The sequence below is a fragment of the Myotis lucifugus genome, unplaced genomic scaffold (assembly GCF_000147115.1).
Source record: "Myotis lucifugus unplaced genomic scaffold, Myoluc2.0 scaffold_8, whole genome shotgun sequence".
Lineage (NCBI taxonomy): Eukaryota > Metazoa > Chordata > Mammalia > Chiroptera > Vespertilionidae > Myotis > Myotis lucifugus.
Window position 1 is genome coordinate 11,281,292 of NW_005871056.1, and position 27,562 is coordinate 11,308,853.

At 37.6% G+C, this 27,562-nt stretch overlaps 1 protein-coding gene across 3 annotated transcripts in view; it reads left to right on the top strand.

Annotated features, from left to right (window-relative positions):
- Nucleotides 1–27,562, top strand: part of RASA2 (RAS p21 protein activator 2) — a 95,095-nt gene that overhangs the window by 23,043 nt on the left and 44,490 nt on the right. For all 3 annotated transcript variants that reach the window (XM_023749594.1, XM_023749592.1, XM_023749593.1), the window contains exons 4-7: nt 3,941–4,017; nt 20,315–20,398; nt 22,051–22,123; nt 26,590–26,666. In XM_023749594.1, the coding sequence (XP_023605362.1) occupies nt 3,941–4,017; nt 20,315–20,398; nt 22,051–22,123; nt 26,590–26,666 (311 nt within the window). The remainder of the gene's footprint in view (nt 1–3,940; nt 4,018–20,314; nt 20,399–22,050; nt 22,124–26,589; nt 26,667–27,562) is intronic.

Here is a 27,562-nt window from a genome sequence, read left to right on the forward strand (position 1 = left end):
TTTTGGCATGTGGGTAGATTAGAGGTAGTTTATCTTAATCCAGTTAGGGATTTGGCTGATTCTATGCTAGGTTCCAGTCTGTAAGGACTGGTCTATGCTCATTCTTACTCCTCAGGCATAGTCCCTCAGAGATTCTAACAGAAAGCCTAGGTGTTTACTATCTCCAATTTTTTTTTTTTAAATAATTTTTGTTGACTTCAGAGAAGAAGGGAGAGGGAGAAACATCATTGATGAGAGAGAACCATCAATCAGCTGCCTCCTGCACGCCCCATACTGGGGACTGAGCCCACAACCCAGGCATACGCCCCCGACTGGAATTGAACCCGGGACCCTTCAGTCCGCAGGCTGACACTCTATCCACTGGGCTAAACCAGCCAGAGCACTATCTCCAATTTTTATCTGCCCAGCACCATGAGGCTGTGGAACGCTTTGATTAAGATTGGCATCTCTGGCCACTGGGAAGTTAGGAAGACCCATTCAACAAGCTTCCTCAGATACCCCATCAGCAGCTTCTGATTTTTGTGTGTGTTCGGGGGGGGGGGGGGGGTTGGTTAATTCTCACCAGAGGATATTTTTTGTCCGTTGATTTTTAGAGAGAGTGGAAGAGAGGGAGAGAGAGAGATGGAGCGAGAGACATTGATGTGAGACTGACACATAGATTGGTTGACTCCCACACATGCTCTGACCGGAGCCAGGGATCAAACCTGCAACCCAGGTACGTGACCTTGACTGGGAATTGAACCCTCAACCCTTCAGTGCGCAGGCCGATGCTTTGACCACTTAGCAGCACTGGCCAGGGTAGCAGCTTCTGTTTTACATCTCATTGGCCAGAACCGTATCATATGGCTATTGTTTGCCACTATCCCTGGCTTCAAGAGAGACTAGAAAATATTTTGCTGACTCATAACTGCCCTCTAAAAAAACAACTTGTTTTGCTACAATCCAGATATACAAAATGATGACAGGTTTTTGTGTGGCTGTATTAAAGAATACCAAATTTTCTAAAATGTTCAAAAATTTAAGTTTCTGACACTGAAAAGTAGCTTCACATATTTTTTAAAACATTTTTTTTCATTTTTCTTTACTAGACAAAAGCAATACACACTGGTAGTAGAAACTTTAAAGTCTAAATGAGCAAAAAGAAAAAATCTGAAATCCTACCAACAAAAGTTAACTTCTTTCAATGTTTTAGTAGTTGGAGTTGTAGTAATTTTACAGTGATATATGCACAAGTGTATTTTATCAAAATAAAATACAAATTAACATTATATTATACACCCTATTTTGTAACTTGTTTCTTTTACTAAGTATCATGTACATATTTCCATATTAAAGTATACATTGAGGTAGTATTTTACAGTTTAGAAATCATAATTTTTTAAATTTAATTCATAATGCTTTTTAATTTTTTAATGTTCCACACTAATAGTGTGTCTTGTCTCCTATTCTGTACCAACTCTTTTCTTGACCAGGTTAATACACAATTATGTTATTCTTGGCTAATACCAAAGGAATGTTATGTTTAACAGCCAGTGGGAGTAATGAACATGTTAAGTAGGCTCTGACTCAATGATAATGATTCCTGGTAAAATCCCTTTAAATATCTTATTTCTAGGCTCGACTTGATACAGTGCAATGATTTTTAGTTATGAATGAAATTATTATACTTTTTCTCTCCTCCACTTTAAAGGTTTTTTTTATTTTCTTAGAAATAGAGATTCTAGACATTCCTTGGAGACAGTAGGGAGTGCCTTGTCAGCATACAGTTTCTACCATAAAATGCACACATGTTAAAATAGTAAAACTGCTTTGAGATGCAAATATTGGTATAGTTGGCTAGGCTCACTAAGTGACACACACATGCTGACAGGACAGCAGACATGATTTAAAATTCTACTTGAGTAATATTACAGATTACTACAGATCATGGACCTCTTCAAGGTCATGCTTGAATAGCAGGGATTGTGAATATTAAATACAGGACAACAAAAGATGTGTTTTATAAATTATACTAGAGGCCTGATGCACGAAATTCGTGCAAGGAGCTCAGCCCTTGAAACCCCGGCTTCATCTGGAAGTTGGGACAGTCATTAGTCATTCTGCCATTTGGTCTAATTAGCATATTAGCGCTTTATTATATAGGATATGACTTTATAAATATCTGTGCCTAGATTTTTAGTGGAAGATTTGCTTAATTTAATTCTAAATCCATCTAACTGCTAATTTTACTACCACTGGTGCCTTTCTTTAGAGCTTGGCTTTCTCATGCAGTTTTTGTGTTGAGACCAATCAATATTTATTGCTCATCACTAACTATCAATCTAACCCTGAGCTTTGTACTAGTATTTAGTAAATCTCAGATTCACTCTTGTCTAACAAATCCTCATAAAATAGTGAAGCTGATTCAGGTTACATTTCTGTGAAAGAATATCTGAAAGGGTTTGTTTCAAAAAGGAACAGTGAGTAGATAATGAACTTTATTACCTCTAATGAAATTACTTATGTCATCAGCCCGTGGACATCACACCCCTGAAATCTCCACATGGCACCATGGGAATCTGTCTTGTCAGCTGGGTGGAGATAATCCAGCACCAGATTCTTAACCAGTGCAGAATTGCTCATAAACCAGTGCAGAATTGCTTATCATCAGTGGCAGAATAGAAATACTAAGTTCTAGATTATATTGTTCCTAAGCCTTAGCTTCTTTAAAAGTTGATAGTTTGCTTTAAATTTATACTTCTGAATTTTTAAAAATTCATTTATTAATGGCTATTTATAAAAGTGCTCCATTGTTTTTAGTATCCCATTTCTCCATCAGTGCTCTTGGCCATCTTTTGCTATCTTTTGTTTATTGTTTCCCCAACTAGATTGTGAGCTTCTTATATGTCAGTGGTTCTCGACCTTCCTAATGCCTCAACCCTTTAATGCAGTTCCTCATGTTGTGGTGACCCCCAATTTCATTGTTACAAATTAAACATAATTAAAGCATAGTGATTAATCACAAAAACAATATGTAATTATATATGTGTTTTCCCATGGTCTTAGGCAACCCCTGTGAAAGGGTCGTTCGACCACCAAAGGGGTCGCGACCCACAGGTTAAGAACCACTGTTATAAGTAGTAACTATGGCCAAAACCGGTTTGGCTCAGTGGATGGAGTGTCGGCCTGCGGACTGAAGGGTCCCAGGTTCGATTCCGGTCAAGGGCATATACCTTGGTTGCGGGCACATCCCCGGTGGGGGGTGTGCAGGAGGCAGCTGGTCGATGTTTCTCTCTCATCGATGTTTCTAACTCTCTATCCCTCTCCCTTCCTCTCTGTAAAATATCAATAAAAATATATTTAAAAAAAAATAAGTAGTAACTATGTGTTATATACATCTATGCACACCTACCCACTCCCACAGTGCCTCTTAAAATATAGTAGATATCCCATAAATCTATTATTTAAATATTGACAAAATTACATTACTAGTTTTAACTTAGTTTATTCTTTTAGAATTGTATTATTTCTCTGTCTTTAAATGATACTTCCTCTGCCCTTATTGATGGTTTGTCTTTTCTGGGAAAAGCATTCTACGTTTTATAATTAGCTTTTATTTCAAAATTCCCTAAAACATAAGGGTTAACTGTCTTTGTAATCCATGATATTTGAGATACATAAATATTTGTTGAACTGGGCATAAAGTTCTTAGATTTGAATACCTAAGCATTCAAATGTTTGATATAAGCATTTGACTATTTCTTATCTTTCAGATTTTGATCTACATTGCTGGGTATTAGTCATTTAATAGGTACTTAATGTGGGCAAAGCTATGTGTTAGGGATCACTAATATTTAGTGCATAACTAAATATAATGAGTTTCATTTGACAAAATATGTACCTTTAATATTTTGTCAACAAAACAGATTACTCAATTTATAATATTTTTTTGTCATTATAGGGTAAAGTTCACCTTGAATTAAAGCTGAATGAGCTGATAACAGAGAATGGAACTGTGTGCCAGCAGCTTGTTGTACAGTAAGCATATTTCTTTTACTTAAAATCAACTAGAAATAATTGTCCATTTTGTATTCTTTGAATCTTAAGCCAACTCCCTATTTTAAATACTTTAGAAATTTTTTTCAGAAATGAAACTATGCCATTTCCTTATTAAGTTGATTTCCAATTTATTTTCTTATATGTAGTCTACTCAGGTTCTGATAAGCCATTAATTAATTTAATCAATATTTATTACTGCATGTGAGTTTAATGATAGATTTAGGCAATAGGGTAATAGAGTATCACAGGTAAGTGTGTCTAACTAGCTGGCAGGAGGGAAGTGGAAAGGCTTCCTAGTGGAGGGCCCCTAGGAACTCTGATACCACAGAGCAGAGCATAGGGACCTTGGTACTAAAACTAAATGCCTTTCTTGAGATTACCAGTATTAATTTTCACCTACTTTGAATCCTTTCCTCCTCTTTTGCCTTCAAGTCATTTTTTTAATCACCCAGACTCTAACTTTCTAATAGTTCTGGAAACCTGTTCCAGCCCAACCCCCAACCTTTTCCCTCCCACTCAGATTCTTCCTTTATGTTATTAACAAACTACCCAACATCCCTGACTTCCTCTGAATGTTTTCTCTATCTTTGGCTTAACTGGTATCTGACTCTCCCCTGAGATACTGTTTCCTCTACTGCTTTCTCAATCAGAGGTTTGTGTGGTTTTTTTTTACCATACCCGCATACCTTGGAGCCAGGAAGTAGGATAAATGTTACTCTCCTATTGCTGCTCCAGATTATAATTTATTCTGTTAATTGTCAATACCCCAACTCCTTTGAAGTATCCTCTCTCCATATAAATATATATTTTTAACTAGAGGCCCGGTGCACAAAATTCTTGCATGGGTGTGGTCCCTAGGGCCTGGCCGGTGATCGAAGCGTGAGCATCTGGTGTGGAAGGCAGGTACCTTGCTGACCTCTGGGCCCCGCTCACCCCCCTCTGCTTGAGTCATCAGGCCCCTGCCCTCCGCCGCCACCACTGGTAGCCTTCTGCAGGGAAATTGGGCCCCCGCTTGCACCTACCTTGACTTGGTGCCGCCCGCTCACCTGCTCCACCATCCCACCCCAGTGCCCCTCTCATCGGGGCCCATCAAGGCCGGCAGCGCCTCCCACTGCCACCCACTGCCAGCGCTGCGTCGCCAATGCCCACCATGTTCCGCGTCGCACCCTGGTGGTCAGCGCATATCATAGTGAGCGGTTGAACTCTCGGTCAAACTCCCAGTTGAGGGGACAATTTACATATTAGGCTTTCATTATATAGGATATTAATGTATTTTTACAAGTACATTAATTACTATATATCTTTTACTTAATTTTTCTGAACTCTTTCAAAAGAAGGTTACATATTTTATGACCTTTAAGTATTTTAGTGTTTATTTCCTAAGAATAAAGATATTCTCTTAAAATAACTAGTTATCAAACTCAGGAAATTTAACATTGTTCAAGTAAAAGTATAATCTGTAGTTATTATACTTAATACCTTAATCTACAGTTATTATATTTCACTTTCATTAACTGTCCCAATACTGTCCTTTAGGATATTTTATTTCTCTCCATGAAATAATTTAGTCCAAGAGCATGTATTGCATTTAGTTGTTATGTCTCCTTAATCTCCTTAATCTATAATGGTTTTAGCTTTTCTTTGTCATGGTATTAAGATTTTTGAAGCATACACAGACAAGTTACTTTTCAATTTAGATTTATCTACTAAAAACAGTTGAAGATTTGTTTGCAGGTCGTTCCACCTAGACCAGTGATGGCGAACCTTTTGAGCTCGGCGTGTCAGCATTTTGAAAAACCTTAACTTAACTCTGGTGCCATGTCACATATAGAAATTTTTTGATATTTGCAACCATAGTAAAACAAAGACTTATATTTTTGATATTTATTTTATATATTTAAATGCCATTTAACAAAGAAAAATCAACCAAAAAAATGAGTTCGCGTGTCACCTCTGACACGCGTGTCATAGGTTCGCAATCACTGACCTAGACTGACAGCATATAGTGAAGCATACTCCTGTGCTCAGTTTGATTTATGTTATACATTTGAAACACAAGTAGTTGGTTTGGTTTGTTTTTTTGCATTCAGTTTAATGTTGTTTCCCCCCATCCTTGTTGGTTTACTTTTATTTTTTGAATATGTAGAATATTAGCATGATTTCAAGTCAGAACTATACCAAAAAGAATTATTCAGAAATGTATTCAGTCCCTGCTCTCTATACCCTGATTTCTACCGCTGTAGTGTTGTTTTTTAATCCTTACCCAAGGATAAGGATTAATTTTTAGAGAGAAAGGGAGGGAAAGGGGGAGAGAGAGAGAGAGAGAGAGAGGGAGAGAGAAATATTGATATGAGAGAAACATTGATCAGCTGCCTCTCGCATGAGCCCTGACTGGAGATTAAACCTGCAACAATTGGTGTACAGGACGATACTCCAACCAACTGAGCCATCTGGCCAGGGCTCTGTTCTGCGTACTCTGCACTCAATTTCCTTCAGTGGTTACATCTTACATAATTATAATACAATATAGAAACCAGGAAATGGGCATTGTACACTGTGTGGTGTATTCTATATCATTTCATCACATATATAGATCTGTGTAACCACCACCACAGTTGAGATATAGAACTATTCTATCACCATAAAGATCTCCCTCATATGATTCCTTTATAGTCAAATCTATTCCTTTCCCCATCACCATCCCTAACCTTTGATTACCAGAGTTTCTTATGGATAGAATGTAACTGGGTCACTTTTTATATCTACTCTCCTAATCTCTGTCTTTTATTTATGAGTTTACCATTTGCTTTTAATGGAATTATTGATAGATTAGGCTTAAAGCTGTCATCTTATTTTTGTTTTGTTTTCTGTTCCCTCTTTGTTTTCTTTTTCCTGTGGGTTACTTGAACATTTTTTAGAATTTCATTTGGATTTACCTATAGTGTTTTTCAATCTATAGTGTATTTCTTTGTATAGTTTTTTTAGTGGTTGCTTTAGGTATTACATTGTACCTTTTTTTTTTTAACTCCCTTTAACACCCACCATTTGTAATATAATTGTTATAAATGTTTCCTCTAGGTACCTTGAGAACCACATCAAACTGTTATAATTTTTGCTTCACCATTTAAAGTTAACAAAATTTTTAAAAGTTAGAAAATCTATTACCATATTTTGCTCTTTCTGATTCTTTTCTCTGTGTTCAAATCTCTTTTCCTCCTTTTGTCACTATCTTTATGTTTAGAGAATTTCCTCTTTTTCTTTTAGGGTAGGTCTATCTATTGGTGATCCAGTCTCTTAATTTTTCTTCATCTAAAGATATCTTAATTTTTTTCTTCATTCCTGAAGGATATTTTCACTGCATATAGAATTTTTGGTTGACAGTTCTTTAAAAAAAAAAAAAGGACAAGATAAGAAAGAAAAATATACCACTTTCATCTGGCTTCCTGGTTTTTGATGAGAAATCTGTCATTCATATTGTTTTTCCTTTGCAGGTAATGTGCTGTTTCTCTCTGGCTACTCTCAAGATTTTTTTCTTTGTTTTTTAATTTTCTATGTATTTTAGTTTGCTGTGTATCTTGACATAGATTTTTTTTCTTCCAGTTTATCCTGTTTGGTGTTCACTCAACCTCTTGAATATAAAAAATATATATCTGTTTGCCAAATTTGGGGAATTTTCAGCCATTATTTCCTGTAATACTTTATCAGTCCTGCCATCTTTCTCCTCTCCTTTTTGAGACGTCAGTGGCATGAATGTTAGATCTTCTGTTATAGTCCCACAGCTTCCAGAGGCTCTGCTCTTCTCCCCCACCCCAACTCTCTTTTCCCTCTGTTTTTCATTTTGGGTCATTTCTATTGTTCTGTCTTTAGGCTCACTTATTCCTTCCTCTGTCCTCTTCATTCTGATGTTGAGCCCATTTATTGAGTTTTTAATTTTAATTATTATATTTTGAAGTTCTAAAATTTCCATTTTGTTCTCTATATCTTTTATTTCTTTGGTGAAAATTTCTCTTTTTTTGCTGAAACTTTTACTTTTTTTCATTTATTTTAAACATGTTCAGAATTTCTCAATGAATCATTTTTATGATGGCTGCTTTCACATTCTTGCCAGGTAATTTCAACATCTATGTTATCTCAGTGTTGACATCTGCTGACTGTCTTTTCTCATTGAAGTTGAAGATTGTCCTTTTTTTTTGGTATGATGAGTGGTTTTCGGTTCTATCCTGGACATTTTGGGTATTATGTTATGAGACTCTGGATCTCATTTAAATCTTCTATTTTAGCCAAATTCCTCTGACATTCTTCTGGTGGAGGAAGAGGAGTACCTATTCATTACTGTCAGGTAGAGGTAGAAGTCCAGGTTTCTGACTTAACATCTGTTGATTCCCTTGAGAAATGTTCCTTATTATTGCAGATTGGAGTGATAGTAGTTGAGGCTTTCCTTAGTCCTCTCCTGTGACCACTCTCACTGGGGTGGGGAGGAGTGCCTCATTACTGCTCTGTGACCTCTACTGACACCAGGGTTGGGAGGAACTAGTTATCCTTGCTTCCCACTCATCCTTCTCTGACACCTTCCTGGCATGGAAGCACTCCTTATTGCTACTAGGTGGGGATGGAAAGCCAGGTTCCCCATGTGGTCTCTACTGACACTGCTGGGGAAGGGGCTTGTCAGAGGTGGAAGTCTACTAGTAGATTCTCCCCTCGTCCTTTGGCCTCTGTTGATGGGGTAAGGATGGAGCCACGTTGTTCTTCATGGTGTCTGATTGGAATAGGTGGTTATTGTCTAAAAATGATTTCAACTCAGTCTGGGATATATAAAGTACCATAGTGCCCCTTATCAGTGGTTTCATTTTCTGTGGTTTCACTTACCCACAACCAATCACAGTCCAAAAATATTAAAAAGGAAATTTCAGAAATAAACAATTTATAATTTTAAATTGCACACAGATCTGAGTAGCATGGTGAAATTTCACACTGCCCTGCCCCATCCAGCGCAGGATATGAATCATACCTTTGTCCAGTGTAGCCACACTGTACTACCCACCGTTAGTCACTTTGTAGCTGTCTCGGTTATCAGATCGACTGTCACAATATCGCAGTGCTTATGTTCAAGTAACCCTTGTTTTACTTAATGACCCCCAAAGCACAAGAGTAGTGATGCTGGCTGCTGGGAATCCGGATATGCCAGAGAGAAGCTGTAAAGCACTTCCTTTAGGTGAAAAGGTGAAAGTTCTCAACTTAATAAGAAAGAAAAAAATTATATGCTGAGGTTGCTAAGATCCACAATAAGAATGAATCTTCTGTGAAATTATAAAGACGGAAAAAGAAATTCATGCTATTTTAACAAGAGAGAGACTACATTTATATAACTTACTAGAGTATTTGGTTATAATTATTTTATTTTATTAGTTATTGTTGCTAATCTCTTACTATGCCTAATTTATAAGTTAAACTTATCATAGGTATGTATGTGTAATGAAAAACAGTATATATAGGATTCAGTACTATCTGTGGCTTCAGGCATCCACTGGGGGTCTTGGAATGTATCCTCCATGGATCAGGGGTGACTACTGTTTAAAGAAAGCCCAGGGAACTCATTGCTGTATCTTTCCTTGGGTCCCAAGATTTCTACTTGGTTTGTCTTCTCTTCACCTTTAAGATTTTTCTTATGTTTTATATATAATGTCCATGGTGTTTAGTTATATTACTAGGAGGAATAGGGGGGCATGCATCTACTCCATCTTGTCAATGGAACTGGAAACGAGTTGTTGTTTTGTTTTGTTTTTTGTTAATCCTCACCTGAGGATATTTTTTCATTGCTTTTTAGAGAGATTGGAAAGAAGGGAGGGAAGGGGACGTCAGGGGAGTGTGGAGAGAGAAAGAAAAAGATGGATGTCAGAAAGAGACATCGATTGGTTGCCTCCCATACATGCCCCCCAACAGGAGGGCCGGGATGGAACCTGCAACCCTGGTACCTGCCCTTGATCGGGAATCAAACCTGCCACACTTCAGTGCAAGGGCTGACGCTCTAACCACTGAGCAACACTGACGAGGACGGTTGGTTTTTTTCTTTTCGTTTGTTTTTGTGTTGGAGGGGTGGTTCTTTTTGTTAATCCTTACTCGAGGATATTTTTTTCCATTAATTTTTAGAAAGAGTGGAAGGGTGGGAAGAGGAAAGAGAGAGAGAGAGAGAGAGATGTTAAAGTGAGAGACACATCAATTGGTTGCCTCCCCCATGTGTCCTGATGATGCCTGGAAATGAACCCACAACCCAGGTACATGCCCTTGACCCAAATCAAACCTGCAACCCTTTGGTGTGTGGGCCTATGCTCTCACCAGTGACCCACACCGGCCAGGGCCCAGTTTATTTTTTTTATGTTTATGAGTAGTATTCCATTATATGGAATTTGTTTATTCACTCACCAGTTCATTGTTTTCAGTTTGAGGCTATTATAAAGAAAGCTGCTGTAAATGTTCACAAACTGGTTTTTATGTGGACAAAGACCTGTTTGTATTCTTTTTTTTTCTCCTCTTTTTCACTTAAGCCTCCATTGTCTATACTCACTGACTTGCAGCAGCAGAATACCAGTAATAGCCTTATGGAATTCGTTGTCGCTTTCTCAACTTGAGAGGTACTTTGAAGTTTGTGGTATTCTGTTTTTCAGTAATGCTGAAGGTATGGTTTCAAGTGTTGTTTTCTGTGTGCTTCTTGGTTTTGAGGGGTTATGTGTGGAAAGATTCACATCTTAGCAGTAGCTGTTATTCCCCAGACATAGAAGCTCCTCACTGGAGCATTTCTTATACATCAGTAAGACCATTTTCCACTGGTCTTTACCACATTCTTCTTACCTGCTCCTATTTCACTTCCCTTTATGTCTTTCTTTTTTTTAATCTGCCACTATAATTATTTTCTTGCAGGTTCCCTAAATCCTCTGCTCTTCTCTTCATCACTGTTATTTATCTAGAAAAATCTTAATATTAATTAAACTCTTCCTCTGCGTTCAATCTGCACCTGAATATTGCTGGAGAAAAGGCACACAGTCAGACTGATTGTACTTTAAATTCATGACCACAAACCTTACATGGGTACTTATAACTGCCCTGGAGTTTTACTGTGCTTCTCTAATGCACCAATGAGATTTTCCATCACTACAGACTGTATATTGGTCACATCTTCCTGAATATAAATCTGCAAACCTGTATTGGCACCATATTTTTGTCCTTATGTGTAATAATAGAGGAGATGCTCCTTCTCTTATTGGGGGTGAATTTTTCCATCTGAGTTCTGGATTTCTTCTAGTTCCCCTACTCAGAGACTTTCTTTGCTCCTTCAGATATCCCTTCTTCTGTTTCATCCACTTTGCCCTCCCTTTTAGATTGTTCTCGTCATCGTGTAAACATTTTCTAGGGTCTCCCATCCTAAAACACATACCTTTCAAGACCTCATCTCCACCACTCTCATTCCCATTTCTCTGTTCTCCTTTGAAGACAGATTTCTCAAAGTATAGTCCTATATAATAAAAGCCTAATATGCAAATCAATTGAACGGTGGAACAACTGGTTGCTATGATGCCCACTGATCACCAGGGGCAGATGCTCAATGCAGGAGCTGCCCGCAGGCCCCAGGCCAGCCAAGGTGGGTGCCAGCAGGGGCCCCCTGATCGCCCCACCAGTTGCTCCACAGATCGGCCCTGATCGCCAGCCAGGCCTAGGGACCCTACCCGTACATGAATTTTGTGCACTGGACCTCTAGTTGTCTAATAAATGTAAGTGTGTCTACACACTAGCTCAGTTCACTGAGAAGGCTTAGAAACAGTGTCACCGCAGTAGCAATGAGCATACTTAGCACCCATATTTTGGTTTCTAAATAGCATTCTCCAATCAATACTGTCTGGTAGATCTTTCTGTGGTGATGAAAATGTTTTGTATCTTAACTGCCAGTACAGTAGCCACTAGCTATGTGTGTGGCTATTAAAACTTGAAATATGGGTAGTGCTACTAAAAAACTAACTTTTTAGTTTTGTCTAATTTCAATTAAATTTAAGTAACCACAAGTGGCTTATGGTTACAGTATTAGTCAGAGCTGCACCAGTAAAAAGAACTTGGACTTCTTTTTAGCAGTGGCTAATTTCAAGGCTTGGGCAGAGAAAATAGAAGATGAACCCAGAGCATCTGTGAAGTCAGAAAGTAAGGGAGAGCTTAAAAAATAATGAGGGCATGTAGAAAGGACATTGAAGCCAACTTGAAGGAGCTCCAGATAACCAAATCTGAGATGATTTGAGCATCAAAATGAAAAACTATAATGATGGTTTATTCTATAAAACCTGTAGAATAAAATAAATATCAATGAGTCAGTGCTGCTATCCTATATAATAAAAGGGTAATATGCAAATTGACCCTAACAGCAGAACTACTGGGAATGACTGGTCACTATGACACACACTGACCACCAGGGGGCAGATGCTCAATGCAGGAGCTGCCCCCTGGTGGTCAGTGTGCTCCCACATGGGGAGCTCTGCTCAGCCACAAGCCAGGCTGATGGCTGCCAGCACTGCGGTGGTGGCGGGAGCTTCTCACGCCTCCTCAGCAGCGCTAAGGATGTCCAACTGCAGTTTAGGCCTGCTCCCCGCTGGCAAGTGGACATCCCCCGAGGGCTGCCGGGCTGCCAGAGGGATGTCTGACTGCCAGCTTAGGCCCAGTCCCCTAGGAGTGGGCCTAAGCCAGCAGGTGGACCTCCCCAGAGGTGTCCCAGACTGCGAGAGGGCACAGGCCAGGCTGAGGGACCCTCCTGAGTGCACAAACTTTTGTGCACCGGGCCTCTACTAAATTAATAAATACATGGGGGAGAAAGGACTGCTTTTCCTTGTAATAGAATTCTAATTACTGAATGTAGGGCAAATGATAGAAATAGATATCATCATTGGCAAACACTACGATAATAATTAGTGCAGGGACAAATCACCTATAGTTGCTAAAAAAAGTGGGCATAAGTGTGATGACAAATAGCTTATCTGCATAGTCTCAAAGAATATCCACACAAGATGTCTGATTGATGCCACCTTAACTGAGTGATCAAAGTTAATATTATCTGTAATGAGACAGCCAGTACCTCCTTGTATGATGAATTTGTGAAAGATACCAAAATGCATAATCTCAATCTAATCATGAGCAGCAAGCATCAGACAGATAAATTTAAATTAAGGAATATTCTACAAAAGAACTGGCTATACTGGCAAGATCATGGGGCAAAGAAGGAAAACTGTGAACGGTTTTAGAATGGAGGAGACTGAGATGTGACAACTAAATGCAATTGAGATCCTATATTGCATCCTGGACCAGAGAAAGGACATTGGTGAAGTTTGAGTAAGGTCTATAGACTAACATTGTATCAATGTTAGTTTCCTGTTTCTATAAATCTACTTTGGTTACACAAAATCTTAATATTGGATGGTGGGTATACAAGAACTCTATATATTATTTTTATAACTTTTTGAAAGTCAAATTATTTCAAATGATAAGTTTAAAAAATGTGTTTATTACCTTGTGCAATCAACCCATGTCTTTTTTCTAAGTTCCAAACTCATATGTCCACCTGCCTTTTTGGCACCTTCACTTTGATATTTCACAACATCGCAATTTAACACATTTAAAACTGAAGTACTGATTGCCATATCTATCCAGCTCCTCCCCACAGCCTACCAAACGGTATCACCATCCACCTAATTGCTCCAGGCATAATTCTGGGAGGCATTTAAAGTCTCACACATTGGATCCATTTCTTATTGATTCTATACAATAGTTCATGAATTTTCTAATTTTTAATAATATCTACTGATGTCCTTATTTCAAACTACCAATCATTTCCTACCTTGACTATTTCAGTAGTTTCTTTATCAGTCTTCAACTCTGCAATGCATTCTCTTTATAGCAACCCAGAGTAATCTTTTAAGACATAAATTAGATTATGTCATTCCTCTGCTCAAACACGTAGTGATTTCACATTGCATTTAGAATAAAGTGCAAGTCCCTTATCTTGGCCCACAAGATCCAGCATGTTCTGACCCTGCCTGCCTCTTTGATTTCATCTTGCGGCATGCTTTGTCTAGTCCCTATGCTTGCTGGCCTTCTCTCAATTCCTCAAATGTGACATACTCTTCCAGTTTAGAGTTCTACAGAAATTTGCTGTTCTTTTTACCTAGAATGCCCTTTGACCATTCTTTTTTTTTTTAGCTGGTTCCTTCTCACCCTTTAGATTTCAGGTTAAATACCACTTCTTTTAAAATAGGCCATTCTATTCTTTTTCCTTCATAACACTTACCACTATTTGTCATTACTATTTTTTTCTTTATTGCTTATCATCTACTCCTTCAAGTGGACTCTCAGCTCCATGAGGTCAGGGAACATGTTTGTCTTGTTCACCTCATCACCCCATTGCCTGACACTTAATAGGCACTAAATTTTTGAAACAACTAAATGAAAAAAGAAGGTAACATTTGTCTTGAAGAATCAGCATGATGAGTGTTTGTGTGTATGTGTGTATATAATTAAAAGCAGTTTGATATTACTTAGTATGTGTAGTTTGAGTCAAAGATTGGTCCGAAGTTGGTGAAGTAGGCTAGAGCTAAATCTTGAGGCTCTTATGTACCATGTGAACTTATGATGGAGGTTGAGGTCAGTGACTGGAAACCTTTCTGCTTTCCTAATGTAAGTATTTAGCGCTATTCATTTTCTTCTAAGTTAGCTACCTCTCACTAATTTTAATATGAATTTTCATTTTTATTCATTTTAAAATACTTTATAATTTATTTTATTTTTCAACTTATGGATTATTTAGAGGTGAGTTACTTCATTTCCAAATATTTGAGGATTTTTCAGATATCTTTTTGTTGTTGAATTCTAATTTAATTCTGCTGTTGTCAACATATTTTGTATGATGTGAATACTTTTAAATTTACCAAGACTTGTTTTTTGCCCCCAAAGACTATTTTTTATAAATGTTAATTATATCAGGTCTGTTTCCTCCCTGAATTTCTATCAGTTTTTACTTCATTTATTTTGCAGCTCTGATGTTAGGAGCTTAACATTTAGGATTGTTATGTCCCCTTGATAAGCTGAACTCTTCATAATTATAAAACGACCCTCTAACTCTTTGTTGTGAAATCTACTTTGTCTGATGTTAGTATAGCCATTTTGACTGGCTATCTTTCTTCCTTTTTTAATGTTTCTAATTCACATTCTAAATATAACTTTAATTTATATTTGTATCTCTTCCCTCTTAATAAAAATCTTAATTTCTAACATTAACATAATTATGTTCTATATCTTGTGAGACATAAAAAATAAATTTAAAGTAATATTGCCAATATTACCACTGACAGGTAGGTTAGTTACTGAATGAAGTTTAAGAGATCTTTCTGTTATTTGTTCTAAGAATATATGTCACTAAGGATGTAGTCAAATACTGTGTTCTAGTCCCTTGAAATTAATTCTTTCTTGTTTTTCAGTGGTTTCTCAGGTTTTTATTTTTAAGGATTGCTTCTTAAGTTTAATTTTACTTTTGATATGTAAAGGTTTTTATGTTTCCAAAGTCAGAACTTATATAAGATATATTTGGGGAAGTATCACATCCATTCCCAACTCTGTAGCCTCCTTATTCTTATATTTAAAAGTTTTGGACTTTTTCCCCATTATTTTTTAAAATATAAGCAAATACACATACATACATCTACACTAATAAAAGAGAAACATGCAAATTGGTGTCACTCCATTACACCTACCAGCCAATCAGGGCGAGCATGCAAATTAACCCAACAAAGATGGCGGCGGCCACGGAGCTGGAGGCTTGGGTTGCCCTGGCAATGGAGGAAGCCAAGCTTCCCGCCTGCCCTGGCCGCCACTCAAGGGAGAGAACAACACGCAGGCACGGCCAGGAGCCTGAGAGATCAACACAGAGGGGCACCTGATCCAAGCCTCCGCAGTGTGGCTGGGGGCAGGCCCCCAGTGGACACACACACACACACACACACACACACACACACACGGGGCGCCTGCTCTAAGCCTCTGCTGCCAGACTGTGGCTTAGGCCTGCTCCCTGGGTCATCAGTAGGACATCCACTGAGGGCTCCCAGACTGTGAGGCGGGGGCAGGCTGGGCTGAGGGACCCTCCACCCCCCAGTGCACGAATTTCATGCACCGGGCCTCTAGTATATAAATAAAAATACATTTACATTTTCCACTCAATTCTTACACAAAGTGTAGTGTTCTGTAACTTCCTCTTTTTTTACTTAATAATATATCCTGAAAATCACTCCATGTCAGAGTAATTAGTGAATATTTACCTTACTCTTTTTGACAACTGCATAGATTCCAATATAAAGATTTACAATAGCTCATTTGATCAGAGCCCTACTGATGGACATTTGGGTTGCGATTACCCATATACATACTGAGTGTTCTTTTGATTAAGTATTAGCATAGTATGTATTTTTTCATTCTTTTACTTTTAACCTAATTTTATTTTTTTAAAGTGAGTTTCTTATAGGTAGCATATAATTTTCTTTTTTTCTTCAATCTGAAAATCTCTGCTTTTTAATTGGCATGTTTAGACCATTTACACATCTTTTTAATATGTGTTTATTGCTCTGTCTTTGTGTCTAATCTTTTCTTCTGTGGTATTGAATCTTCTGTTACTCCCATTTAGTGTGTTTTTCTTTTCTTTTCTTTTTTTTTTAAATATATTTTATTGATTTTTTTACAGACAGGAAGGGAGAGAGATAGAGAGTTAGAAACATCGATGAGAGAGAAACATCGATCAGCTACCTCCTGCACATCCCCTACTGGGGATGTGCCCGCAACCCAGATACATGCCCCCAACCGGAATCGAACCTGGGACCCTTCAGTCCGCAGGCCGACGCTCTATCCACTGAGCCAAACCGGTTTCGGCTAGTGTGTTTTTCTTGTGAGGCCTGTGTTTTTCATCTCTAGACTTACATTTTTACTTAAATTTTTAATTAAACTTTTACTGTCTTCTGTGTCTATACCAAACATATGAAATGCAGTTATAATAACTGATTTTTAATATCCTTATCTATTAGTTCTATCATCCATGTCATTTTTGGTCCTGTTACTATTGATTTGTTTTTCTTTTTCATTGTGAGTCATATTTTTTTGATTCTTTGTGTTTCTGCTTATTTTCTGTTGGAACTATACTTTGTGAAGTTGCTGGATATTTTTGTATATATTCCCGTGAATATACTTAAGGACTCAGTTAAGTTACCTGGAAATAGTTTAATTCTTTTGTGTTTTGCTTTTAAGCTTTATTAGATGGAACAAGAGTTGGCCTTTTGTCTAGGGCTTATATTCTCCCACTATTTGAGGCAGCACCAGTTTTCTGTGGCTGCTTAGACCTCTTTCTAGCCACTTGAGGGCTTCAGGAATTGTTCCCTTTGCTCTTTTCAAATGGTTCTTTCCCAAGCCTCTGGTAGTTTCCTCATATGTGTATGCTTATCAGCACTCAGCATTCTTGTACCTTTCTGGAGGTTTTTTTTTCTGTGTGGAGTTTTCTTTCCTTCAGCATTCTGCCCTGGAAACTCAAGTCACTTTGGCCTTCCCCAACTGACAATTCTCCCTCCTCTTCCCAGGAAAACTGTATAACTGTAAGCTGGGACATTTGGAGGGCTCACCTTGTTTATTCCCTCCTCAGAAATGACTATCCTGTGCTACTGATTTTGTCCTTTTTTAAATAAAGTTTTTTCTAGTGGGAGGGTAAATCTATTTTCTGTTCTTTCATCTTGGCTATATGAAGAAGTTAACATTTGTCTTTTAGTTAAAAAAAAATCCAAGGAAAAGATTCAAATCACTCTATATTATAAACTAGTTTGGACTAAATTTATTTTCCTTTGTAATTTCTAAAAATAAATGTATTAATATCAAATGTTTTATATCTGATGTATAAACAAGATATAAGATAATGTATACTATGGTGGTCATTTTCAACATTTTCTGCTCATCTATGGTTTATGATATGAAACTACTTGGTTTACTAATTAGAAGAATAGTTGTATCCTATGTATTAGAAACATAGTATTTCATAATATATGTAGCAAATAAAATAATCTGTATTTATAATATTACTTGTTTTTCACAAAACTCAATTTTTAAACTCTTACATTTAAAAATTGAATATTTCTGATGATTTTTATAGACTTATAAATATCATTGTTTTGAGGTATTATAGAAGTCTTTGTATACTGCATTTTTCTCAGTTTTTTATACTTCATAAAATTATAGTAAATTTCTATAATTAAGATTCTCATAATTAGTGTTTACATGAGACACATTTGTATTACAAGGAGAGTAATACAATGTATTCAGGCACCGGGGGAATGTAGAAGGATGCTAGACCTTAGACACAAGTAAGAAAGTAGAAGTTGAGTCTTGGCCCACTTCTTACAAATTTTGTGTTACCTTGTTAGCCTTATTTTGTTACTTTCTGACATAACCTTTTTGGGCCTTCTTTTTTAAAATGGCATGATGGTACTCTTTGATACTCCAAAGCAGTTGTGAGAATTGAATGCTTTTGTGAAAATGCATAGTGAACTGCAAATGCTATATAAAAATCAGGTATCATTCTGAGGTCTAGCCTGAGAAATGTAAGTTTCACACAGTATGTACAGTGGGAAAGTTTGATTGTACCTAAGCCTAACATTAATAACCAGAATCATTATCTTGGCCTGTGCTTTCTTTGGTTAGTTTCAGAAATTTTTAAAATTTGTTTTTGATACCAATTTAATAGAAATGAGTCATATTATCATTTCTTTCTTTACTCGGCAGTACACCATTTGTACTTCACCACATATATGATCTGTGGGTTGTGGAGAGAAATGAGGATGTTGCTCAATAGCCCACATCTTTCAATGAAGAATACTTCTCAGCAGCACTGACGAATTTCTCTTAGGCATTAGGAAATGCAGATAGATATTAAACTGAATTCATGAACTCAATAATATTTTGTGAGAAAATTTGAGGAGCAGGTCATTGAGTCAGATTTTGTGATCTCTCTAAATACCAACTGCTGTTACCCATGGAGTAGATTAGATGCCTTGGTTTTTATGGTTTAAAACATTTTCAACAGAATGATGCAGGAGTTGTTGCTGAGAATCAGAATAAAAGGCTACATACAGACTCATATGGGGCTTGCCCTCCATATATGAATCAGATTTTGTTGTTGTTGTTATTTTGAGTTTTTTATTTTCTATATCTGTTTCTATTTTTATTTACATAACATGATTGTTGAATAACATGCAATTAAATCAGAGCTTTCTGCTTCACAGCCTAGCATATTTTTTAATCAATTTTATAATAAATAACCCTCTGACATCACAGCCAGTTGCTATGAGAATAGAACATTAAAAAATTGGCAGCACAAATTTATTTAACAGGGTAGCTCAGGATAAGTTTGAAGGAAAAGAGGCCAAGCTACATTTCCCATTTTTCAAGTATTGACTTGGCCCCTTTAATTCCTAAAGATATCTAACAAATACGAAATTTGAAAATATGCACCATTAAGAAACATATTCACTGAAACCAATGGAAGGTATTCCTATCACAGGTCTAGTGTACTTGTCAGGAATAGGGTTGTGAAGTCAATGAATCACAGCTCCATGTGATGCACAGGCCTTTCCATCAGGTTCCAATGTGGGTCCTCACGGTACAACCAGCATTAGAGCGGGATGGAAGTTTCCAGAGAAAGGCCAGGATACCCTGGACCACCCAGGAGGTCAAAGGGCCCACAAAGCCAGATTTCTCCCCTCCTGGCAGGTACATGGTGTCGTTCCTTTATGAATCAGATTTTAAGTGGAAACCACAGTTGTTTCCTTGTTTCTCATTCATGCTTTTAGCAGAGGATGTGCTGCCACAGATCTGGCTAAGTTTTGTAGTTTCACCTTTAAGGTTCACACCGCTTTCTTTTCCTTTTTAGAAGCCACAGCAGTTTTAATATATTGTCAAACCACAAAATGTACCTTGTTAGATATTTAGTGAGGATATGTGTGCTAAAAATTATTTGGTAGTCTCAGTACTGATTGTATAATCCTGTTTTGGGATTATAGCATAAATAAATGCAGGCATACATACATATATTTGGGGTAGGTGTTGTATAACACCAAGCATGTGGAAAATAATTTTAACTCTTTGAATATGTTAATTTGTATTTAAAAATAATGTCTTATATTGCCTAACCTGAATATTACATATTAATTTTCTTTTATTCTTCCCTTAGCATCAAGGCATGCCATGGGTTGCCTCTCATAAATGGACAAAGCTGTGACCCTTATGCAACAGTTTCTCTAGTGGGCCCTTCTAGGTAATGTTTATTGAATTATGAGATTTTTAAGTTTTAAAGTTTGATGTAAGAATTATAAAATTAAGGTTCTAAGAGCAAATGCTAAGTAGCTATTTGTGACACAAAATAAGGCTTTGAAAGAAAAATCTTTAGTGAGTTCTATTATATACTTGTAAACAACCGAGTCCTATTTTTATAGAAAGAAAATGGATATCATTTCAAATCTGCCAGACTCTTAGGCTGTGGGGAAGGAACATCAGTTTTATAGTGGTGGAAATGTACTTGAAAACATAAACTTCACTTTCTTTATTCATCATCAGCCTTCCTACTGGCAAATGTCTTAGGTTTTATGCAGGTAAAATTCTGTTTTGATAAAAACCAGTTCAGAATAAGGCAGTTTCCATATTGTTACCTGGAAAGCAGCTCAGGACCAAAACTGCCTTATCTACTCACAGCATCTGTGCTGAGAGAATTCGAGGTGTAGACAAAGTGCTCAAGTACCAGGACATGGAGTGCACCCACTGAATCATTAACTTAATCAGGCTGATTTAAGGGAAACCTGTAGCACTTTGTACTGTTTGGTAGTTTATAACTTCATTATGGTTTTTTTCAGAGCCTGACTAGTCTGAAATTTATCTACAACTGGAAGGTTTAGAATCAGGAAACAGAGCACAATATTCCCCCTACACAAACACAACATTCAGCACACAGACACACATTCCTTCTCCCCAGTCCCAAGCTCTCTAGGTATTCTTATTTTTTAGAAAATCACCAGTGAGTCACTTGAAAAAATTTGTGTATGTGTGTAAAATACCTAGCACCATGCCTGGTATTTATTGGGTACTCAAACAGTGGTATGCTATTAACATATATGGTTTTAAATTTAAAAGGAGATAGATACCCAGTCTTATAACATTCATGCTATCGGAGGAATTTAATTTTGTGTGTTAAAAATATTTAACCTGGTTGAGCTGTTTTTGGTTTTTGTCTTTGTAGTCTATACCTGATAGGCAAATTCTTAAGTGTAATTGTTTAGTGACATACAGATAGAAACTATTTGGCATATGAATTTTTTAATAGAAAATCACTATTTGTTTTGATATTGTAATATAATTGTATATGATGTTAACTTTGGAGGAGGCTGGGGAAAGGCTGTGTGGGACTTCCCTATTTTTTTGTAACCTCCTCTGAATCTATAATTACTTCAAAATAAATAAATAAATAATTTTTTTTATAAAGTCACATTGTAGCTGAAGCCCAGGAAGTAAACTGAGTTAAGAATGCTTTTTGTGTTCCTCAGATATTTTCAACATAGATAAAGGCACTCTGAATCTCATTGTCTTCCTTCTGCCATTTATTCTAAGTTGCTTATATATTAGAATGTGTTATTAAAACCCCTGACATAAGCTTGGCAGTCAATCTGGTATAGCCATAGAGAGAATCATACAGTTTTGCCATATATCAGGTACACAAAACTTGAGTATTCTTTGATTTGAATTTTTAGACACCTCATTTGCTGCCCCCTCCCCCCGCCAAGTAATATTTAAAACTGCAGTCTTCCCTGAGGCATCTTAACAGCTGAACAGAGGTCAGGCTCCTTGGTTGGAAATAGCATGTTTTATAATTGTGTGCTGTTAAGTTCTACAAGGTAAAACTCTACCACATTGGAACAGGAATGACCAAAAGAAGACAAAAGTAAAGAAGAAAACAAGCAATCCACAGTTTAATGAAATCTTTTATTTTGAGGTAACTTTCTGTTTTATATAAATTTTAATATTTAATACTGAATGTTGATTTACTTCTTTTTTTCAAATTACTGCCAGAGTAATCATTTTACCAACTAATGTAACTAAGCAGTCCTCTTCTGAAAGCAGGAGAGCCATGGTGCAATGCAGTTGAGGCTCAATATATAAAACAAATAAAGGCAGAGCTCTGATTGATTTGGGGATGGGGAGTTCTAGGGGCACACCCACTTGCCAGTCATCCTCAATATCACACCCTTCTCTGTGCATCCCCCACCTCAGCCAACCCCACCCCCCCCCCACATCCCCCACCTCAGCCAACCCCACCCCCCCCTGACAGACAGTGGCCACAGGACTCTTCTGCAGAGTAGTGTTTGAATACCACTAGTGAAGTCAGAACAACTTAGTTCTGTTGTTCTACATTTATTAATGGTTGTTACATCTAGCCTAGAGAAAAGGAAGGGGCAACTTGGAGCAAGCATATGGCCCTTTGAAAGTCAAGACCTGACCTGATTGTTATATCCAAGCATACCTATTAGGCCTGAAACGTTCATTCAAAGGGGACTTTGTTGAGCTGATTATAAAGATAAGTTTCAGTGTCTGCTAGTGGAGCAAGAGACACAAACACACATGCAAGTGTACATGCAGCAGTAACATGAAGTAGATATTGAGGACCAGATGAGCTCTGCTCCAGCTGAGTTAGTAAAGTCAGAGGAAAGAGAGTATTACAGAGAAGGAGCATTTTGAGGTAGAACAGAAAGTTGTGTCCAAAGACAGCAAGTAATAATTTGACTGGAAGGTTTATGTAAGGGAATAATGGGAACTAAGCTTAAAAAGATAGAGTAAGACAGCGGTTCTCAACCTATGGGTTGTGACCCCTTTGGCGGTCGAACGACCCTTTCACAGGGTTCGCCTAAGACCATCCTGCATATCAGATATTTACATTACGATTCATAACAGTAGCAACATTACAGTTATGAAGTAGCAACGAAAATAATTTTATGGTTGGGTCACAACATGAGGAACTGTATTTAAAGGGCCAGAAGTTGAGAACCACTGGCCTAGCTGGTTTGGCTCAGTGGACAGGGCGTCGACTTAGAGACTGGAGGGTCCTTGGTTCGATTCCGGTCAAGGGCATGTGCCTCGGTGCAAGCTCGATCCCTGGCCCTGGTCGGGACACATGTGGGAGGCAACTAATCGATGTGTCTCTTTCATATCGAGGTTTCTCTCTCTCTCTCTCTCCCTCCACTTCACTCTCTCTTAAAAACAATGGGAAAATATCCTAATCTATATGTCTCTTTCATATCGAGGTTTCTTTCTCTCTGTCTTCCCCCCTCCACTTCACTCTCTCTAAAAAACAATGGAAAAATATCCTCAGGTGATGATTAACAACAACAACAACAAAAAAGAGTAAGACCACCTAATCAAAGGCCTGGGTGCCTGCCTGAAGTGCTTAAATATTAGCCATTGAATGTTTTTGAGCCTGGAAACTGTAAGAGTAATGCAGTATTTGAGGAAGAATTAACCATGATCTGCAGGCCAAATGGCTGAGGGAGAGAGAACAGAGATCAAGAGACTGTGATTAAAAAAGGTAGGGAGGTGGGGAGGAAGTAGATCTGATCCAAGAGAGTAATATGGAAATAGAGAAGAAGGGACAGATGAAAAGGAATGGCAAAGGCAAGATAGTGAATTAGTTATAGAAGAAAAGACAAAGGGAGGAGTCAACTGTTGTCTTCATGATTTCATATCTGGAGAAATAGAAAAATTAAGAGAAGGAAAACAAGTGGTTCATTTTGGGGAATAATTAGCTTGAGGTCTGACATGTAAAATCCTCCAATAAGCAGTTTATGACTGAAACTTAAGACGGGGGATAGTTGCAAATAAAGACTCAAGACTTGCTTTCAGAGAGTCAAGAAAGGCAGGGAGTAGAGGTAGGTACACAGTGAAGGAGAAAAGTGAAGACAGGCAGTTCTGGCACTCATTCGGTATTCAACTTTGAGCACGTCTCTTCGTTTCTGTACTTGAGCTTCCTCATTTTTGAGATGAGGATAATAAATCTAGCTGCCTGCTTCTGAGCAGTGATCTGATGAACAAAGGAGATAATAGATCTGAAAGCACTTTGTCAACTATGCAGCACTTGCAGCTCTTAGGACAAAATAAGAAATAAAACCTTAGAGAAAACCCATAGTTGTAGGTTCTGTGGAAAAAGAGGTACCAGAGGAAGAGGCAAGAGAGCAGAAGGTTGTCAGGATAGTGCCTGGGCACCGAAAAGAAAAGAATGTTTCTGGAAAAGGAGGTACAGTTGTGTGATTGCTTCTTCAGATAGAGGGGTCAGTGAAGGTGAGAACTAAGAACCCATCATCCGACTTGGTGATTAAGAGCAGGGTTTTAGGCGGGTGACCTGTGAGGAAGCCAGATATGAAGAGTTACTGTAGTGAGTGGGTGGTGAGGAAGTGGAGGCTGTGAAGATGGTTTACAGTTTTCAGATATTTGTCTGAGAAAGGAAGGCGATAAAGGGACTATAGTTTAAGGGGAGAATTTTTCTTAGCCTTGAGTGACATTAACAAACTGGTAAAGAAAGCTGTAATTAAATCAATTAGTAGAGACCACAACCCTAAAAGGACATACCTGGAAAGCTGCTGAATATTCTATTAGGATCTTTCCCCGGAATCTCCCCTAAAATCTCAACCCTTGAAACCCTTAGGAAAGAGGACCCAGTGTGCTCTCCCTCCTGGGAGCAAGCCAGAGCCTTTCCCCTTCCCTTCTCCTTCCCCTTCCTCCCCACCCTCCCAGGTGTCTTACTTTTAGCTTCCTGACTCCCAAACTCCCTGGGCCTGCCCTTTACCTCTATAACAGGTGCCGGGGTTCTTGTCCCGGCATCTAGAAGGGTTCAGGAATCTGGAAAAGGCTGTGCGTAGGTTAAATAGGAGTCCAGAGACGAAGCATAATTTTGAAAGGCATTTGGGGGTCAGAGGAACCCAGTTTAAAGGAAACTAAGATCTAAGTTCTCCTCATCTCAGGATCCCATGATTTTTATTAACACAACTTGTCCTGAGGTTAGGCAGAGATATACACTTCAAAGGGTATACACAGCATTGTCAGAATGGGCGAATTAGCCTACGGCTGTTCAGGTGTTTGGCCAATAGGAGGCAATAACATGTAGATTAAGATACCCTGAGCTGTCTGGCAGCCAACAATCAATTTAATGTATCCTATTCAGGTTTGGGGAAATGCCCTCAGCCATTCCCAACAGGTGACTACATGTGTGACTCAACCCTGTTGAGTCCCCAAATTCCATCAACCTTTTGATGAAACTCTTGCAATTATGACATGCTAGAATTGGCTTCTGGCAACAGGGATGGGGACCGTCCTGCCTGTGGGATTTGGCCTGGCCCTGCCAAGGCAACCACAGGCTGGACTCGAAATTCAATAACTCTAGGAGCTTTTTTCAGAGCAACATAAGTTTATATTAAGTCAATTATATTAACAATCCTATATAATAAAGAGCTAATATGCTAATTAGACCAAATAGGAGAATGACCGTCTGGACGAAGCTGGGGCTGTGAGGGCTGAGGCAGTTGCACAAATTTCGTGCATCGGGCCTCTAGTTATGTTATAACTATCCAAATGGCCCTTGGCAGAAAAAAGGTTCCCCACCCTTGCTCTATAACTTGTTTCCTAAGCCCATTTCTTCTAGGAATTACTTTTTCTACCTCTGTGATTTACCAAATAAATATTCTCTTAAAAAAAAAAGTGAATGCTTACTGTGTATTACGTGTGGGTGGAGTAGTTTAAGAAAAGAGGAGGATCATATTATCTTGTTGAGAAGAGGAGGGAGAAAACTCACAAGTAGAAAGGACTTTATGGGAATGGACATGTTCAGGTGGATTGTAGTTGAGGAAGTTCCTGCCAATGGCCTTGATATTTTCAGTAAAAATGTGAGAAGGAAGTATAAGGGTGGCGTTGGTATCTTGAGAAATACGGGACAATGCAGCTTCACTGAAATACAACACTCATTGAGTCACCAACAGATTACAGATGAGCCAGAGAACCTGATGTTGCTTTATATTGAGTTGATAAGGAAGGGTATGGAGGCAAGGTTGCTTTTGGTAATTTTTAATCCTCATATACTTACTGATTTGAGAGAGAGGATGGGAGGGAGGAAACAAACATCCATCAGTTGCCTCCTGTACAGTATGTGCCCAACAGGGGATCAAACCCACAGCCTTTTGGTGTATGGGATGATGCTTCAACCTATTGAGTCACCCTGCCAGAGCTACTTTTGCTATTTTTACACCACCTTATTCTTCCATGGCTATTTTTGAAATTAGCTTTTGGGTAAAATATTACTAGGCATTTTCCTCTGTTTATAATAAACAAAATTGAAGATTTTAAAGGTGATTGATTTAAGTTCATGTAGGAAAAAGATATTTCAAAAATTTTTTTTTTACTAGAATATTCTGTTTACAGGTAACCAGATCCAGTAGTTACACCAGAAAATCCCAGTTCCAGGTAGAAGAGGAGGACATTGAAAAGCTAGAAATTAGGTATGTGTCTTGGAGTTTTACAGAATTTCTATTTTCTGTGCCAAAAAAATCCTAAATTTAACTGGAAAAGGTGACCCAATCTTAATAGAATTCTCTTTAGCAAGTTGGTTGATGAAACTTAGAGGAACATGCATCGAACTTAAATCCAAATTATCTTTCCAAAATATGATTCTTGACAGAACAGTCTTTATAATAGAAATAGTCTTTATAAACAAAGATGAACTAATTTTCACCTATTTTATTATATTTTAAAAATTTTCTCAAATTTATTTGCTCCTTAAATTTCTGAATCATAGCATAATGGATGCAAAAAAATATAGAAAAGTAATTACATATTAGCCTATTTAGAAATAATGTTTTTATTCTTCTTAACATATCTGCTGTCTAACAGAAATTTCAGTGAGGTAAGAAGTCTTGTAAGATAATTCAACAGGTGCATGTGTTTGAAGTTTGTGCCATTTCCTAGATCTTAAATATCTGTGCTGTTTGGAAGGGGAAAGTTTTTGTAAATGCATGTATAGGTGTGGTGTTAACAGTGTGTTCATCTAAAGGATGTGTTAATCACATGTTTGGAATGATCAGGTAGTATGTTTTTCTAAATTGCCTATCTTTACACATTAACTGATTCTAATTGAGAAACTGTAGTTTCTTTTCTCCAATTCAACAAAGTAACTCTATAGTCCTTATTGTTACAGATTAAAATAAAACCTAGACTTTGAAACTAAGAAACTTAAGTTCTTTCTTTTAGACTATTTAAAATGGTTACTTTCTGTGCTTATAAATAAAAGCTACTGCAATATTTTGCTTTCTTAGTTTAGATAGTGAGGTATATGACAATGCTAACATCTCTTTTAAGCATGTAAAATTAATGCTATAATCCAAATCAAAGTAATTTG